The sequence below is a fragment of the Acanthopagrus latus genome, chromosome 12 (assembly GCF_904848185.1).
Source record: "Acanthopagrus latus isolate v.2019 chromosome 12, fAcaLat1.1, whole genome shotgun sequence".
NCBI classification, from domain to species: Eukaryota; Metazoa; Chordata; class Actinopteri; order Spariformes; family Sparidae; genus Acanthopagrus; species Acanthopagrus latus.
In genome coordinates, this window is record NC_051050.1 from 1,501,841 (window position 1) to 1,520,783 (window position 18,943).

Consider the following 18,943-nt stretch of genomic DNA (forward strand, 5'->3'; position numbering starts at 1 on the left):
TAGCATGTTGGAAAACTTATTGAGTTTCTCCTCCATCACTTCGCTGAAGTTTTGTGTTACCTTGTGGATGAGAGCAGTCATGTCCATGTCCGGTGGGGTTCCGCTAGCTTGTGTCAGCGAGTACTCTGCTTGGCTAGCGCTAGCGGCTGAAGCATTAGCCCCCTTTCGTGCCTGAATCTTCGTCTGTTTCGACATTGCAGCTTGTCAAAACTTTACTTTTCTTCTTCTTGTTTAGTCTTTCGGCACTGTACTAGCGTATCAAGTCAAAAAAGGACAACTAACCTGCAGATAAATCAAATAAAATCAAGTGGAAGTGGGAGCTCGCTGAAAATACGTCTTCAGTCAGCCATGGTCAGGCCGCCTCTCATATTGTGGGGTCACTTTAAAGAATATGCCATTCACAAGTTAAGGTCAGACCTGCTGTCTGCAATTTGAAAATAAAGTGTCAAGATAATTTTCCAATCCAATCATGCATTAACATTTGTTGAGGTGGACATATTCAGGGTGTATGTGTCTGTTCCCTGTGAGGACAGGATTCTTGGGTAGATTTTAAATGACTTTCTCCTGCTTGCTCTCCACCATTTCAGGTTCTGCCTGTTGATGTCTTTGGAGGTGGGGTCAGTTGAGTCATCAAAGTCAATCCATCCAAAGTTCAACGGCATTGAGAATGATTCTTTTGAGAAACATGCATCGAATGTGGGTATAAATGACACCACAATACAGTTCATTCTGAAGTAGTCAAACTTTGCCCAGTCTCCTGTGAAGTTGCCCAACGTCCAGGTCCAGGATTTCATGTAGTCGTTGGTAGCTGTCACGTTAAATGCGGTTTCATAACGTAACACTACGTTGAATTGTCCTGTATGACTCCGCCTGTGGACGAATGTCCTCCGGGGCCTTCTCCTCACGGCAGTGCGACGCCGTCCCGCCAGGGGGCGTCTGCGCACCACCCTCCTTCGTTTCAGAAATCTGCGAAGAAGAGACAGTATAAATGGTCCGAGGTACCTGGGCAGTATTACCCAGGTACCTCGGCACCCGGCACCATGCCACCAACCCCAGAATCCAGCCCTCAGCCTAGAAGTGAGGACTCTACACCTCGTAAAGGCAAAGGCAAGAAGAGAGATAATCCTGTGAAGAGATGGTGTTTTACACTGAACAACTATACGGATGAAGATCTTCAGCATTTGAAAGAAGTCATCACAGAAGAATCTTGTCTTTATGCTATTATTGGCAAGGAAGTTGATGAAAATGAGACTCCTCATCTACAGGGGTTTGTCAATTTGAAGGTGAAGAAACGTCTGTCTGCCATGAAAACATTGATTTCTCCCCGTGCTCATTTGGAACGTGCCATGGGCAGTGATGCGGAGAATGAGAAATATTGTGGCAAAGATGGAGATATTTACCTGACCATTGGTGAACCGTCTTATTCCGGTAAACGAACTGATTTGGAGAGTGCTGTTTCGATGCTGAGAGCCAGTAAGGGCGATATGCGGGAAGTTGCTGATGCCTTTCCCTGTACTTATGCACGGTATGGGCGGGGTCTGAATGCTTGGGTCGACGCTGCCCGCCTCCAGAAACCACGTGACTTCAAGACCAACGTGCAGATCTGGGTGGGACCACCCGGATGTGGAAAGTCACGAGCTGCTGCTACGCTTTGTCCTGACCCGGATGAAGTGTTCTACAAGTCTCGTGGTGAATGGTGGGATGGCTATAATGGACAGTGTAATGTCATTATTGATGACTTCTATGGATGGGTGAAGCATGATGAGATGTTACGTATATGTGACCGCTACCCTCATCGTGTCCCTGTTAAGGGTGCATTTGTACAGTTCTTGGCTAAGAATGTGTATATTACATCCAATATCATGCCTGATGTATGGTATAAGTTTGAGAGTTACAACCCTGCTGCGCTTATGCGTCGTATTAATGTGTTTCAGGTCTGGAACGTCGTCCAGTCCTGTTTCGAAGAGTACAACGCAACGCCTATGTACGACCCAAGCGTACCGTATAACTACTAGAGTCAGAATAAAGAGATTGCATTGAATTGTTGTGTGTGTGTGTGTTCATTGGTTGGGTTTAGGGCTGGAGGGGGGCCCCACGCGATAGCGTGGGGGGTTGGGGTTAGAATAAAGAAGACATGGTGAGGTGATCATAAAAACTTTATTAAAAAATTAAAAACATTGAAGTAAGGTATTAAAAGAGGGTAATCTGACAGTTTACAGAGTGATCAGTTTGTGGATCCGATGGAAAAGTTCGGCTGTCTGAATGAGACGTAGGCCTTCACAATCATGTGGTATCTTATCTGTCCACTTGATTTTGGAAAGACAGTTTTAAGCCCCAGGAAGGGCGCAGCATGAGCCCCGGTGTTCATCCACCCGGGACGTTTGATTGAGTTCAGGGTGTATGTGTCTGTTCCCTGTGAGGACAGGATTCTTGGGTAGATTTTAAATGACTTTCTCCTGCTTGCTCTCCACCATTTCAGGTTCTGCCTGTTGATGTCTTTGGAGGTGGGGTCAGTTGAGTCATCAAAGTCAATCCATCCAAAGTTCAACGGCATTGAGAATGATTCTTTTGAGAAACATGCATCGAATGTGGGTATAAATGACACCACAATACAGTTCATTCTGAAGTAGTCAAACTTTGCCCAGTCTCCTGTGAAGTTGCCCAACGTCCAGGTCCAGGATTTCATGTAGTCATTGGTAGCTGTCACGTTAAATGCGGTTTCATAACGTAACACTACGTTGAATTGTCCTGTATGACTCCGCCTGTGGACGAATGTCCTCCGGGGCCTTCTCCTCACGGCAGTGCGACGCCGTCCCGCCAGGGGGCGTCTGCGCACCACCCTCCTTCGTTTCAGAAATCTGCGAAGAAGAGACAGTATAAATGGTCCGAGGTACCTGGGCAGTATTACCCAGGTACCTCGGCACCCGGCACCATGCCACCAACCCCAGAATCCAGCCCTCAGCCTAGGAGTGAGGACTCTACACCTCGTAAAGGCAAAGGCAAGAAGAGAGATAATCCTGTGAAGAGATGATGTTTTACACTGAACAACTATACGGATGAAGATCTTCAGCATTTGAAAGAAGTCATCACAGAAGAATCTTGTCTTTATGCTATTATTGGCAAGGAAGTTGGTGAAAATGAGACTCCTCATCTACAGGGGTTTGTCAATTTGAAGGTGAAGAAACGTCTGTCTGCCATGAAAACATTGATTTCTCCCCGTGCTCATTTGGAACGTGCCATGGGCAGTGGTGCGGAGAATGAGAAATATTGTGGCAAAGATGGAGATATTTACCTGACCATTGGTGAACCGTCTTATTCCGGTAAACGAACTGATTTGGAGAGTGCTGTTTCGATGCTGAGAGCCAGTAAGGGCGATATGCGGGAAGTTGCTGATGCCTTTCCCTGTACTTATGTACGGTATGGGCGGGGTCTGAATGCTTGGGTCGACGCTGCCCGCCTCCAGAAACCACGTGACTTCAAGACCAACGTGCAGATCTGGGTGGGACCACCCGGATGTGGAAAGTCACGTGCTGCTGCTACGCTTTGTCCTGACCCGGATGAAGTGTTCTACAAGTCTCGTGGTGAATGGTGGGATGGCTATAATGGACAGTGTAATGTCATTATTGATGATTTCTATGGATGGGTGAAGCATGATGAGATGTTACGTATATGTGACCGCTACCCTCATCGTGTCCCTGTTAAGGGTGCATTTGTACAGTTCTTGGCTAAGAATGTGTATATTACATCCAATATCATGCCTGATGTATGGTATAAGTTTGAGAGTTACAACCCTGCTGCGCTTATGCGTCGTATTAATGTGTTTCAGGTCTGGAACGTCGTCCAGTCCTGTTTCGAAGAGTACAACGCAACGCCTATGTACGACCCAAGCGTACCGTATAACTACTAGAGTCAGAATAAAGAGATTGCATTGAATTGTTGTGTGTGTGTGTGTTCATTGGTTGGGTTTAGGGCTGGAGGGGGGCCCCACGCGATAGCGTGGGGGGTTGGGGTTAGAATAAAGAAGACATGGTGAGGTGATCATAAAAACTTTATTAAAAAATTAAAAACATTGAAGTAAGGTATTAAAAGAGGGTAATCTGACAGTTTACAGAGTGATCAGTTTGTGGATCCGATGGAAAAGTTCGGCTGTCTGAATGAGACGTAGGCCTTCACAATCATGTGGTATCTTATCTGTCCACTTGATTTTGGAAAGACAGTTTTAAGCCCCAGGAAGGGCGCAGCATGAGCCCCGGTGTTCATCCACCCGGGACGTTTGATTGAGTTCAGGGTGTATGTGTCTGTTCCCTGTGAGGACAGGATTCTTGGGTAGATTTTAAATGACTTTCTCCTGCTTGCTCTCCACCATTTCAGGTTCTGCCTGTTGATGTCTTTGGAGGTGGGGTCAGTTGAGTCATCAAAGTCAATCCATCCAAAGTTCAACGGCATTGAGAATGATTCTTTTGAGAAACATGCATCGAATGTGGGTATAAATGACACCACAATACAGTTCATTCTGAAGTAGTCAAACTTTGCCCAGTCTCCTGTGAAGTTGCCCAACGTCCAGGTCCAGGATTTCATGTAGTCGTTGGTAGCTGTCACGTTAAATGCGGTTTCATAACGTAACACTACGTTGAATTGTCCTGTATGACTCCGCCTGTGGACGAATGTCCTCCGGGGCCTTCTCCTCACGGCAGTGCGACGCCGTCCCGCCAGGGGGCGTCTGCGCACCACCCTCCTTCGTTTCAGAAATCTGCGAAGAAGAGACAGTATAAATGGTCCGAGGTACCTGGGCAGTATTACCCAGGTACCTCGGCACCCGGCACCATGCCACCAACCCCAGAATCCAGCCCTCAGCCTAGGAGTGAGGACTCTACACCTCGTAAAGGCAAAGGCAAGAAGAGAGATAATCCTGTGAAGAGATGGTGTTTTACACTGAACAACTATACGGATGAAGATCTTCAGCATTTGAAAGAAGTCATCACAGAAGAATCTTGTCTTTATGCTATTATTGGCAAGGAAGTTGGTGAAAATGAGACTCCTCATCTACAGGGGTTTGTCAATTTGAAGGTGAAGAAACGTCTGTCTGCCATGAAAACATTGATTTCTCCCCGTGCTCATTTGGAACGTGCCATGGGCAGTGGTGCGGAGAATGAGAAATATTGTGGCAAAGATGGAGATATTTACCTGACCATTGGTGAACCGTCTTATTCCGGTAAACGAACTGATTTGGAGAGTGCTGTTTCGATGCTGAGAGCCAGTAAGGGCGATATGCGGGAAGTTGCTGATGCCTTTCCCTGTACTTATGTACGGTATGGGCGGGGTCTGAATGCTTGGGTCGACGCTGCCCGCCTCCAGAAACCACGTGACTTCAAGACCAACGTGCAGATCTGGGTGGGACCACCCGGATGTGGAAAGTCACGTGCTGCTGCTACGCTTTGTCCTGACCCGGATGAAGTGTTCTACAAGTCTCGTGGTGAATGGTGGGATGGCTATAATGGACAGTGTAATGTCATTATTGATGATTTCTATGGATGGGTGAAGCATGATGAGATGTTACGTATATGTGACCGCTACCCTCATCGTGTCCCTGTTAAGGGTGCATTTGTACAGTTCTTGGCTAAGAATGTGTATATTACATCCAATATCATGCCTGATGTATGGTATAAGTTTGAGAGTTACAACCCTGCTGCGCTTATGCGTCGTATTAATGTGTTTCAGGTCTGGAACGTCGTCCAGTCCTGTTTCGAAGAGTACAACGCAACGCCTATGTACGACCCAAGCGTACCGTATAACTACTAGAGTCAGAATAAAGAGATTGCATTGAATTGTTGTGTGTGTGTGTGTTCATTGGTTGGGTTTAGGGCTGGAGGGGGGCCCCACGCGATAGCGTGGGGGGTTGGGGTTAGAATAAAGAAGACATGGTGAGGTGATCATAAAAACTTTATTAAAAAATTAAAAACATTGAAGTAAGGTATTAAAAGAGGGTAATCTGACAGTTTACAGAGTGATCAGTTTGTGGATCCGATGGAAAAGTTCGGCTGTCTGAATGAGACGTAGGCCTTCACAATCATGTGGTATCTTATCTGTCCACTTGATTTTGGAAAGACAGTTTTAAGCCCCAGGAAGGGCGCAGCATGAGCCCCGGTGTTCATCCACCCGGGACGTTTGATTGAGTTCAGGGTGTATGTGTCTGTTCCCTGTGAGGACAGGATTCTTGGGTAGATTTTAAATGACTTTCTCCTGCTTGCTCTCCACCATTTCAGGTTCTGCCTGTTGATGTCTTTGGAGGTGGGGTCAGTTGAGTCATCAAAGTCAATCCATCCAAAGTTCAACGGCATTGAGAATGATTCTTTTGAGAAACATGCATCGAATGTGGGTATAAATGACACCACAATACAGTTCATTCTGAAGTAGTCAAACTTTGCCCAGTCTCCTGTGAAGTTGCCCAACGTCCAGGTCCAGGATTTCATGTAGTCGTTGGTAGCTGTCACGTTAAATGCGGTTTCATAACGTAACACTACGTTGAATTGTCCTGTATGACTCCGCCTGTGGACGAATGTCCTCCGGGGCCTTCTCCTCACGGCAGTGCGACGCCGTCCCGCCAGGGGGCGTCTGCGCACCACCCTCCTTCGTTTCAGAAATCTGCGAAGAAGAGACAGTATAAATGGTCCGAGGTACCTGGGCAGTATTACCCAGGTACCTCGGCACCCGGCACCATGCCACCAACCCCAGAATCCAGCCCTCAGCCTAGGAGTGAGGACTCTACACCTCGTAAAGGCAAAGGCAAGAAGAGAGATAATCCTGTGAAGAGATGGTGTTTTACACTGAACAACTATACGGATGAAGATCTTCAGCATTTGAAAGAAGTCATCACAGAAGAATCTTGTCTTTATGCTATTATTGGCAAGGAAGTTGGTGAAAATGAGACTCCTCATCTACAGGGGTTTGTCAATTTGAAGGTGAAGAAACGTCTGTCTGCCATGAAAACATTGATTTCTCCCCGTGCTCATTTGGAACGTGCCATGGGCAGTGATGCGGAGAATGAGAAATATTGTGGCAAAGATGGAGATATTTACCTGACCATTGGTGAACCGTCTTATTCCGGTAGTCCATATTGTCTCTTGGTCCTTTCTGATCCATGCCACTGTAGCACTTATCTGTGCAGCCCAGTAATAGCTTTTGAGATTTGGTAAACCTAAACCTCCCTTGTCTTTAGGTAGGTGAAGAGATTTCAATCTTATCCTTGGTCTCTTCTTTTGCCATATAAATGTTGAAACTAATCTATCTAACATTTTTAATGTGGCAACTGGTACTCCAATAGGGAGGGATTGAAACAAGAAGAGAAGTCTCGGTAGTAGATTCATTTTTACCGTCTCTATTCTTCCTAGGAGGGACAGTGCCATAATTTCCCACCGTGCCACATCATTTTTAATTTGTTTAATTAATTTGTTGTAATTTGCCTCAAATAGTTGGGTGGGATTAGGGGTAATAATTATTCCCAAATACCTAAATCCTTGTTTAGACCAGCGAAAGGAGACACTATTATTCAGTTGCGTAGGCCAGATGCCTGAAATCATCATGGCTTCTGATTTATTTTCATTAATTTTATATCCGGACACTCTTCGTGCAAGGTTTTCATAAGTGCAGGAATGGATTTTTTTACAAAAAGTAAAATGTCATCCGCAAACAGAGCTAGTTTATGAATTGAGCCTCCTTCATCTGCTATCCCTTGAATTTGAGCATTTTGGCGTGTTGTCTCTGCCAGAGGCTCGATACTGATAGCAAATAAGATGGGTGACAGTGAGTCTCCTTGTCTCACCCCTCGTTCAATCCTAAAAAAGCTAGAACAGTGACCATTAACTCTAACTTTCGAGCAGGGTTCTTTATATAGTAGGATTATCCAGTTCACAAATATATTCCCAAAGCCCATTTCTATTAGTGTCTGTTTCAGAAACTGTCAGTCCACCCTATCAAATGCCTTCTCAGCATCTAAGCCGAGAAGCATTGACGGTTGACTGTCTCCTGCTGCTATTGCTTGCAAGTTTAAAGCTCTTCTTATATTATTTGATCCTTGGCGTCCTAATATAAACCCTGTTTGATCTGGCTGTATTAATTTTTTTTATATTTCTTTGAATTCTGACTGCTAATATAGAGGTTAGGATTTTATAATCTACACAGAGTAAACTTATTGGGCGATAGCTATTACATTGGAGGGGATCTTTTCCCTCCTTATGTATCACTGATAGTATGGCTTCTGACCATGAATTTGGGGGGTCTCCTGATTTTAGAACATAGTTATATAATTTGCACAGTATAGGCGTGAGTTCGTTCATAAATATCTTATAGTATTCTCCAGCGAAACCATCTATTCCTGGTGATTCATTGTTTTTGATTTTAAGAATGGTTTCCCCAATTTCACTCTCTGTGATAGGCTGTATTAAAAGTTCCATCTCCTCATTTGATAGTTTATTCATTTTAAGTGGTTTTAAAAATTCTAAGATTCTTTTTTCTTTAAATTCAAGGTCGTCAGCTTTATATAGTTGTTTGTAGTACGTGGCAAATGAGTTTGCTATTCTAGTGCGATCTGTCTCAATAAGATTGGTTTCAGGATTCCTAATTTTTGGAACTGCACGGCTAGATTGAGCCTTTCTGAGTTGAAAAGCCAAAAGCCTGCTAGCCTTGTTTCCCATTTCATAATATTTTCTATTAGTAAATCTCAGGGCACCCTCTGCTTTATACGTCAGAACCTTATCTAGTTGTTGTCTCGTTTCCTTTAGTGTTTTCAAAGTGTCTTTCTTTCCAAATTGTTTATGTTCTCTCGTTAATTTTTTTATTTCATCTTCCAAACTCTGTTGTTTAGCGAGTCTTTGTTTTTTTATTCTGGACCCTATAGAAATAATTTTCCCTCTTATAGTGGCTTTACTAGCCTCCCATACAATTGAGGGGGAGACATTACCATCATCATTTATAATAAAGTATTCAGTCAGAGCCTCCCTCAATTCTTGCCTAATATTCATATCTGTTAACAGGGATACATTAAGCCTCCAGTGTCTGAAGTGATTGTCCGCACCTAGGTTGATTTTCATAGTCACAGGGCCATGATCTGAAATAGTAATTGGTTCGACTGTACTGTCTTTTATTCCATACATTTCTGTCTTTGATACACAAAAAAGATCTATTCTTGAGTAGCTCCCATGCACTTGAGACATATAAGTGAAATCTCTCTCATTAGGATGAAGCTGTCGCCAGATGTCCACTAGACCCAGTTCTTTCATCATATATGATAAGCCCTTAGACATTTTGGATGGAGGCTTCCTGGTTGCAGGTAGTCTATCCAATTTTGAATTCAGGGTGCAGTTGAAGTCACCTCCTATTATGATGATCCCCTCACTTTTGTCAACTAACAAAGTTGCTATTTTAAAAAAAAGAAAGGGCAGTCTTCGTTTGGGGCGTATATATTCAGTATAGTTATTTTTTTCCCTCCAATTGTGCCTATTACCATGACATATCGGCCTTCATCATCCTGAAAATTTTTTTCATTACTGTAGTACACCGATTTATGAAATAGTATAGCGACTCCTCTCTTCTTCTTTCTCCCACATGAAGCACTGTACACCTGATCCACCCACTCTCTCTTCAGTTTTAAGTGTTCGGTTTGTGACAAGTGTGTCTCTTGAATCAGAGCAACAGAACACCGTAACCTCTTTAATTGACCCAGGATTTTCTTTCTTTTGATTGGGCTATTAACTCCTCTTATATTATAACTTACGAAGTTCAATTCAGCCATAATCTCTGTGGGGTTTTATAATATAACTCCCTACCTGTTTTAACTTAAATGTGACAGCTAGTCTTCTCACTATTAAGGCATTGTCTGTAATGCGTGTCAGGAAAAACAAAGAACAAAGAGCGACATAGAGAACACAAAAGTGACCTTCCACTTCGTCAATCTGATGCAGGAACTGAACTACAACTGCACCAGATCCCCGATGGTATTGGGGCAGAGAGGTGAAACCTGCCCTCTCTGTGGGAAAAAGCACACATAGTGCAAATGAGACCAAAGTTACAACATGTAAAAAAGGTCTAGACGAGTGTATTCCACCGATAGGCGAACCCAAAGAAAATAGAAAAAGAAAAAGCTACCCAAACGATCTCCACACTTCCTTCCCGCTCCCACAAGATACAAATATTGATATACATGTCTATATTCTGGTAATTTAAATGAATGTAGCGTCATCCTCTCTCAACCAACAATCTAGTGCCTGTGACTGCGACACGAAATGCTAACTCAAAATGCTATTAGGAATAACCGTAGAGAAAACTTAGCTTAGCCTAACATTAACATAGTTTAGCGTATAGTTTAAAACAGGCCTTGTTTTTCCTTTTACCCCCTCTTACTGTCCGATCACACTGATACTCTGTCAGAGATGTATAGCCTCCGTATCAGTATAATAACTTACTCAGAACCTCATTGTGCAGACATGTAAACTCATAAGATGTTGTGCAGCCCCGAGTCAACCTCTAGCCCAACGTCTTCAGAAAGTCCTCAGCATCTCCCCTTGCCTCGAACCTGTGTTCCTTGCCATTGTGGTTCACGGTAAGCGTGGCGGGGAAGTGCATCCCAAACCGGATTCCTTTGCTTATCAGGGCCCGACACACGTCGTTGAAGGCGCGGCGTTTCCCTCTGATCACGGGAGACAAATCCTGATGAATGAGGATCCGCCTCCCGTCGTGCTCCAGGTCAGGCTTCTTCCTCGCCACTGCCATCATCCTCAGCTTGTCCCTGGGGTTATGAAGTTTTATTATCACCGGCCGAGGGCGCGCTCCCTTCGGCCCCAGGCTGCGGTGCACCCGGTCGATCCTAATACGGCTCTTCTCGGCGCTTGTAGACAGTCCAAGCACAGTAGGCAGCCAGGTTTCAAAAAACTGTATAGGCTCCTTTCCCTCTGTGCCTTCTTCCAAGTTGAGGATACGAATATTGTCTCGCCTACTTCGGTTCTCCAGATCATCTATGCCATCAGCCATTTGCTTTATTTTCATTTCCGCGGAGGCGAGTCTGGTCTCTAAGTCTGTCACTACGTCCTCCACATCTGAGACACGTTGCTCCGCGGCAGTAATACGCTTCGACTGGCTCTCTAAGGTCGAGGAAATCTTTTCTAGCATGTTGGAAAACTTATCGAGTTTCTCCTCCATCACTTTGCTGAAGTTTTGTGTTACCTTGTGGATGAGAGCAGTCATGTCCATGTCCGGTGGGGTTCCACTAGCTTGTGTCAGCGAGTACTCTGCTTGGCTAGCGCTAGCGGCTGAAGCATTAGCCCCCTTTCGTGCCTGAATCTTCGTCTGTTTCGACATTGCAGCTTGTCAAAACTTTACTTTTCTTCTTCTTGTTTAGTCTTTCGGCACTGTACTAGCGTATCAAGTCAAAAAAGGACAACTAACCTGCAGATAAATCAAATAAAATCAAGTGGAAGTGGGAGCTCGCTGAAAATACGTCTTCAGTCAGCCATGGTCAGGCCGCCTCTCATATCGTGGGGTCACTTTAAAGAACATGCCATTCACAAGTTAAGGTCAGACCTGCTGTCTGCAATTTGAAAATAAAGTGTCAAGATAATTTTCCAATCCAATCATGCATTAACATTTGTTGAGGTGGAGCTTGTTTTGAATATTACAACTAATCATTTTGCTTATCTATATGTTTTCAGGAAGAAGAGCAGCAGACTGAGGTCTCAGTCAGACCTACTGATGTGGACACACCAGTGGAAGAGGTAAGCTTTTTCACAGTTTCTATTGGTCAGATACTGTTGGTGCAGCAGCTATGGTATAGACACCTCTCTGTCTCTTCCATAGGACTTGGCTGAAGATCTCATGATTCATGACTGCGGACATGCAGCAGTTGGTTAAGGCCAGCAAACAACTGTTGTCTGCCAAAGTGGACCTGCCTGATGTGGACCAGGCTGAGGCTGCTCGGCAATATGGAAGGGTGTGGAAAGATGAAGTGTATGATCATGAAAAGGAAGCTATCCCAGAGCCCTTCAGGTTCCAATTTTACAACACTGTTGACGTGGAAATTCTGTGAAGAAATAATGGACCAAAGAAAGTATCTGGCCTATTGTGGTTGTCACACAGATGAATGAGTTTACTGTGTTCAGGAATAAAGGGCTACAGAACATTTGGTCATGTTGTGACTTGGTGTGTGTGTTTTGTTTTTGTTTTTTGTTTTTATGTTTTTCTCATTGATCACTTAATAATTCACTTGGATTATACTGTAGATATCAAGAGTTAGGGTAGTATTTGTAGTATTTATTGGTACTTTTCTTTTTTTTAGGTGTTCCAGCAGCACAATAATTAATAATTAGCATAGACATAGAAACATGAAATTTATGGTGGTTAAGAATATAAATACAGAATAATACAATAGAAAAACTAACTGAAAAAAATATATATAGAAAAAGAGCAGTGCAATAAAGTCAGAATTAAATGATAATGAAAAGGCAGCAAAGTACTGAATATACCAGGGCTCACCAACCTTTTTGAAACTGAGAGCTACTTCATGGGTACTGAGTCAAACTAAGGGCTACTACTCTTCTGAAATAACAAATTTACTCACTTTGCCTTAAGTTATATATGATTATTAATGATTAATGATACTCATCTATGTGAAGACATTGATCCCGAGAGATAAAGTTTGCGGACCGCTAGCTTACGTAGTTTTAGCATCCTCAGAAAAGATAAACAAAAATCACCTCTCCAGCTGCAGGCTCCTTGTGGGGAAGAGTGCAGTGGAGTTCTGGAGCTCAGTGAATATCATTACTGTGGGACTCTACTGCGCTCAGTAATCAACTCGCAGGGCTTCCCCACAACAAGGAGACTTCTCAGGTGGTGAGTTTTGTTTATCTTTTCCGACAAAGCCGGCAACAATATCAAATGTTTGATGCCTCGAAATATGTTCTGGGACCCTGTTTTTGCTCATGTTGCTTAAGTTTGGTGCTGTTTTGAAAATTATTTGTGGCTTTTTGATGGCGATTTATACTTGGATCCATTTGCTGCAGTGTATTGTTGTTGTGCAGTCATTTCAATTTTCATTTTTAGAACAGGCCTGAGGGCTACTCATGTGGTCCTTGGGGGTTACCTGGTGCCCACAGGCACCGTGTTGGTGACCCCTGCTATATACTGTATAGTACACAATAAGATATATAAGCCTATGACATCTTATGAGATGTTTTTGTTTATGAATATGAGTGATGACTTTAAAGAAAATGTTGTGCACTAAGCAATGTTATTCCTGCCCTCCATGGTTTTCATTGATCAGCTATTTGACATTCTCTTTTCAAGATCCTCAGCTTTATAGGCTACAAATAGACAATTGAGCCCAGAGTCATATCACCAACCATTTTTTTTTCGTAATGAATGAGTTGTAAAATGACGCAGAGTATATTAGTCTACATATATGGCAATCATTAATGGCAAGTGTTTTGAAAAGACAAAGGCTAATGCATCAATTGTCCAAATCAAGAGCTTGATTTTTTTTTCTTTGAATTAATTCAGGTTATGGATGGCTTTTTGTCCTAGCTTTGGACAGAATAAATCAAAATGCCCACGTTGGGGCCCATGTGCAATATAAGGAAAACACAGAACAAAAATAACAAACAAAACAAAAGTTTATTATATGAATAAAAACGATATCTACTACAGACAAGGAATTGATAGATTTTGTGACATATTGTTTACTAATTAATGCATTTGTGAGGAAAATGATCCAACCAGAAGACACACAAGAACTGATTGCTCGCTTGAAGGAGCATATTGTAGAAGGATGTGCTGTAAGTTGTCTAGTTAGAGAATGTAATACTGATTTCCGGGTCAAATCTTCATTTACCGTGAATATGTCATGGAAGCACAGAGGTTTTACAGACTGCAGTGAAAGTTATGTGTACAGAGAATCTGCTTCACATCCATCAACATCTACTCAACCTGAGTCAAGTGACTTTGTCCCTCACTGTGATGCAGGTCCAGCCACAGGCACAGATGAAGTTGATTTGGACATATCTGAAAATTTCAGTGATCTTTATCTTAGAAACATGAGTTTGTTCTACTTGAGATTGCAGGGGCAGTTCCTTCTGCTTGCTTCAGGTATACAGCACATTGTTGAGGAAATGCAAATCATAAATGATGTGGGTCAAACATATAGTAAACTTAGTTCACTGCTAAAAAATGACATATAATTATCAGATGAGGACATAACCAAATTTAGTGAGTTTGTCAAGGGATTTGATCGTTCATTGCATGTCATACTGGGCCAATGCGAACAGCTTATTCAAGAGCCAAGTCTTTCAAAGAAAAATTCAACTATGTGGAGTCCAAGAAAATGTTTTTAGGCAGAGATGAGAACAGGATAGAAAGGCTTGCCTGTTATGTGCTTTTGAGAGAGACTTTGGTCAGATATGCAAAAACAATGATTTTTTTTGTTCAAAATCCATCATGTGTTAAGTTAGTTCTATACCAGGATACATTCGAAGTAGTTAAGCCTTTTAATGGTTCTTTTCAATATAAATTATGTGGACTTCGTCACTCTGTAACATTACTACCTTCACTGCTCCTTTTATGAGGTTAAATACACATGTATGGTTACCAGTGAAGAGATTTTCAAAGCTGGTTTAGGTTTTACATTTTTTTCACTTACTATTTGAAGATAGCAGTTAAACACTTACAGTTACACCATATTTACACAGGGATTTTTAATACTGGCCTTGAATTGAGGAATTCCAATGTGGTCTCTTTTAGTTGGGCTCTAAGATGGCAATATGCTCTTATTTGCCCGTTACAGGAGATAAATGTTGTTTGTAAAGCAAAAAATCCAATTTACTGGCATGGACAAGAGAGAGCATCAAGCGTCAGAGTATCAGTCTGACCACTTAATCCATTAAACTATCACAAATATTGTGACTTTAAGGGTTGAAACTCATCTTTTTTTCTTCAGCCTATTAAGTTTGACACACAAGTTATCCCAATGAGCATTAATTTCTTTTGTTGAAAATAAGTTTAAGAAATGTTCAATGTCACAGCTGTATCACATTTTTTTACTTGAATACGTTTAAAACCATTAACAAAGAAAAATGTTGCAATCTTGTAACCCAGCAGTTATTGTATTTCACAACAGCCATTGCACTGGTGAGGGGTGAAACTTTGTATTTACTGTACTTGTCAGCTTCTTTTTGATGATCATGTTTATCAGTGTCCACTTTTCAGATGTAGTAGAAAAAGGCCTCGGTCCTCAGAGTTTTGCCTTATGTCACCAATTGCAGGTCAGACTTTGACTTGAAATGTAAAATTCTCACATTGTCATTTTGCTACTACTCTAATAAAAGATTTGATTTTGGCAGCAACAACATTTTAGGTCCAACATGTTCTTTAGTAGAGAAAAACACTTTTGTTTCAGAGATGAGGACTGCAGGTAAATCCACTTCAGGGTCACAGCTTTTAATGAGAAGTCAGTTTAAATCTCATTAATATTTTCACAGGGCCCTTAGGGACTTTGTATTTGCCTGAGGGTGGTCTGCCTTTGCTGACTAGACTCTTCCTCCAACATGAATGGCTAGAGTTTTAAAAAGCACACTATATGATGTGTCCTGGAGCCTGGAGGTCAGAGCTAAAATGAGAATGGACCACAGCAATGTTTAATCCAGTCTGACGTCCCGGCAGCCAAATCTGCTCTTCAGACTGAAGAATGAGCTGCTGTTGTTATTTAGAGAGAAAAAAAACAACCCAAACGCCTGCAGGAAGTGATGTGAGCAGACAGAGCTGAGATAAGGAGGAGGAGGAGGGTCATGGTCTGCTGTGACCTCCTGACCTCTTGTCTCATCTCTGGCTGGAATACTCTAGGTCAGATGTTCTTTCTCAGTGGAGGAAGCGCCTTCAACACCACGCTGTAAAAATATCCATCTTAAGATCTTTAAGGATTTTAAGGACTTACGATCATTTACACAAATCAGTGATTGTGTTGAAAAGGATCTTACTTTATCTGTTCTACACAAAATCAATGCATTTATAACTGAAGCGATTTATAATATTTATAAATATTTGGGCGCAGACAACAATTCAGCCATGAAAAGTGGGTAGCAGTTTATAACACAACCTGCAACTTATGATGTAATTTCCAGGTATTTACCCTGTAATTTTTCACAATACACTGTGTAATTTCATCGGATGAATACATAAACAATACTTACAGGTTCAAGTGCAGGGGAACGAGGGGGCATCACTTGGAAATTATAGACGAAGGGGACCAAAATTATACTATCATTTTACCATGTACTTTTTTTAAAATTACTGAATACCTAAGATATTTCAGAGGAAACAAGAGGGAACTTGTTCCTCCTCTTAACGCCAAACATTTTTTGATGCACATTTAATACACATCATGACCCTCAGCCTGCCCCTTAATTTTCAGAAATTTTACACTGTGTTTTAAGCTTCTTAACATGCTCCACATCTCACCCCAAAAGTCATGCAACATCAGTAGACACCTTACAACACAGCACTGTAGCGTGTAAGACTCAAAATGAATAAAAAAAAGTAGTTAAAACAGTGTGTTTGTGCAAGTAGCCACATACCGGTTTGTTGACATCTGTGTCCTCCTGTAGCTAGACCGAACTAGTCAATCCATAGAGTGTGTGCTCAACAGGCTTAACAGGCTATTGTAAGGCTCATGGCTCATGACAGGCTGTAACATGGACATGTACATTATGAGCAGAAAAACGAAAATGCTGGAATACGTTTCTGTCTCCGCCAGTGAGGGAGTAAGCGCATGCTCGACGGATTGACTAGTTCGGTCAGCCAAGAGAAATTTCCACATTCAAGGGGTCTTGCATGTGCACAGTGTTTGTCTCCACATACACTTGTGAGTCATCATTCTTATTGTGTTATTGAATGACTTGCGTTGAGTCCGACTGTAAGTATAACTTGAAAGCTTCATTTTCCAACATCTCCGCCTGACCTCCATCGCTCAAAGTCATACCAGACAGCTCCACTCAAAGACCGCTCTCCGCTCACTTAAAATTTAATTCAGCTCCGGTGAAATCGCTCCACACTCACTCAAATTTAAAAGAGGGAGAAATTCCTGACATTGCACCTATATGACCTGTCTGCTTGCTTTTCGAAATATTTTACAAACTCCATCTCTCAACGAATGACCTCTGATGTAGGCTAACCCTTGAAGGCACATGTGAGTCTGTGTGGACTTGTGCATGCCCTAGACTCATGGAGAGCGGTATCGGAACGGAACTGGAGCGAAACGGAACCATCGCTCTGGCCTTTGGATTAAAAGGCTCCGTGCTCCGCTCTGCTCACATGCCCTGCTCTGTAGCAGAGTTTGTCAGTGGGGTTATTAGGTATTACTTTAATTAGTTGTCATGTTAGGCTGTTTAGCCTATCCTATCATAAAATATCTTTTTACAAAAAAGTGGCATCAGTAAAAACGTGGGCTTTTTTATTATTATAATTTTTTAAAAATCTTTATTCGTTTTAAGAATCCATTTTGATCTGTTCTAAATATGTGACTGCTTATGCTTAATGACAGCTGAGGTCTGTTTAATAATTCTCTTCAGACTCAGCAAGATTTTGCTGTGCTGCACCGCAAATCCACAGACTCAGATTTGCGTACACGAGCTCAGACCTGACGTGAGATCTGACCGTAGCGTCTGCTCACGTCCAAATTGATGAATGCCAAAGCTTGCGTGGAAATGGTCGTATGCACGGTTTTCTGCCGTACGTTCGTTTGATAAATGAGGGCCACTGTCCCTCTGCAGCTCTGCCAGATAAACAGTGCTAGCAGGTAGATTCTCCATTACCATGTCTGCATAGATGTTAGTGTCTTCAAACAGGTCTTTTTCAGCCGGTGTTTCTCCTCTTTCGACTGGTGCTTGTGATTGTGTATCTGCTGTCCACAGACATTTCCCTGCCACGAGATATGGAGTAGGAATTGCGCATCAGACGCATTCTGAAGCGTTGGATCTGAGGAGGTAGCACATCCAGTGCTTGAGACCCCATGAGACTCAAGAGAGGCTTGAGATCCGTCTCCAGCTGGAAGTGTTTCCCAATCAGAAAGTTGCGGAACCTCTCAGAGGCCCAGTCCCAATGCCTCCTTTTCCACTTGTGCGTATCTCTGCTTGGTTGGAGTGAGACACCATGACTGCCACATGTAGGCTATTGAACTCCACTCCTCGTCCCATTTTTGGAGTAGCACTCCTCCTAGCCCATATGATGACGCATCTGCTGAGACCTTGCATTCTCTGTTAGGATCGTACATGGCTAGCACAGGTGGTGACGTCAGTGCATCCTTCAGATCCTGAAAAGCTTTCGCCTGCTCCACTCCCCACATCCAGCAGTTCTTTTTCGACAGGAGATCACGCAGGGGTTTGTCCTTCTCTGCCAGCTGTGGGATAAACTTACCCAGCTGGTTTACCATGCCAAAAGAAGATCTTAGTGCATCATCCTAGGCATTTTGAGTGAGAACGGTTGAGCCCCTGGTTTCAGCTTCATGGTGTTTGGCTGGCACAATTCTCTGAGTCCACTGCATTGTTTTGTGGAAGTTTGTTTTAATGTCTCCATAGTGACACTGTCGAATCGTGCAACCAGCCCCAGCCTACAGCTCAGGGATCTTCCCAGCAAGGCAGTGTGCAGATGATGCACAACATATACCTCCTCCATCTCTGCTTTCCCACCTCTCCTCAGCAGCAGCCTGGCGACGCCCACAACATCAAGTGGACTCCTACCTGGTCCCAGGAATGGCTATGTTGATTTTCGGAGTATTGGTGGATTGTTCTTGTATATCTCCAGGAACCCAGCGCGTGGCAGGACTGTAACGTCGGCACCTCTGTCGATTTTGAATGTCACACTGCTGTCATGGATGCCTGTGTTGACTGTCCAGGGTTCACCATCTGTCGTGATG

General features: G+C 42.9%; 2 protein-coding genes across 3 annotated transcripts; one reads left to right on the forward strand and one right to left on the reverse strand.

Moving 5' to 3' along the window:
- Nucleotides 1-2,156: 2,156 nt before the first annotated feature.
- Nucleotides 2,157-3,426, reverse strand: LOC119029492. The gene is made up of 2 exons (XM_037116317.1): nucleotides 3,293-3,426; nucleotides 2,157-2,858 (listed from the first exon to the last, which is right to left on the reverse strand). The coding sequence occupies exons 1-2, from the start codon at nucleotides 3,298-3,300 to the stop codon at nucleotides 2,225-2,227; spliced, it is 642 nt and encodes a 213-aa protein (XP_036972212.1). The 5' UTR covers nucleotides 3,301-3,426; the 3' UTR covers nucleotides 2,157-2,224.
- A 144-nt stretch (nucleotides 3,427-3,570) lies between these two features.
- LOC119029491 lies at nucleotides 3,571-7,873 on the forward strand. Of its 2 annotated transcripts, XM_037116314.1 has the most exons (4): nucleotides 3,571-3,588; nucleotides 3,827-3,876; nucleotides 4,372-5,768; nucleotides 6,264-7,873. In XM_037116314.1, the coding sequence occupies exons 3-4, from the start codon at nucleotides 4,645-4,647 to the stop codon at nucleotides 6,412-6,414; spliced, it is 1,275 nt and encodes a 424-aa protein (XP_036972209.1). In that variant the 5' UTR covers nucleotides 3,571-3,588; nucleotides 3,827-3,876; nucleotides 4,372-4,644; the 3' UTR covers nucleotides 6,415-7,873. The 2 variants fall into 2 exon arrangements, with proteins under 2 accessions (XP_036972209.1, XP_036972210.1); XM_037116315.1 differs by lacking the exons at nucleotides 3,571-3,588; nucleotides 6,264-7,873 and having other exon boundaries at nucleotides 3,854-3,876; nucleotides 4,372-5,503; nucleotides 5,719-5,812.
- Nucleotides 7,874-18,943: the final 11,070 nt, after the last annotated feature.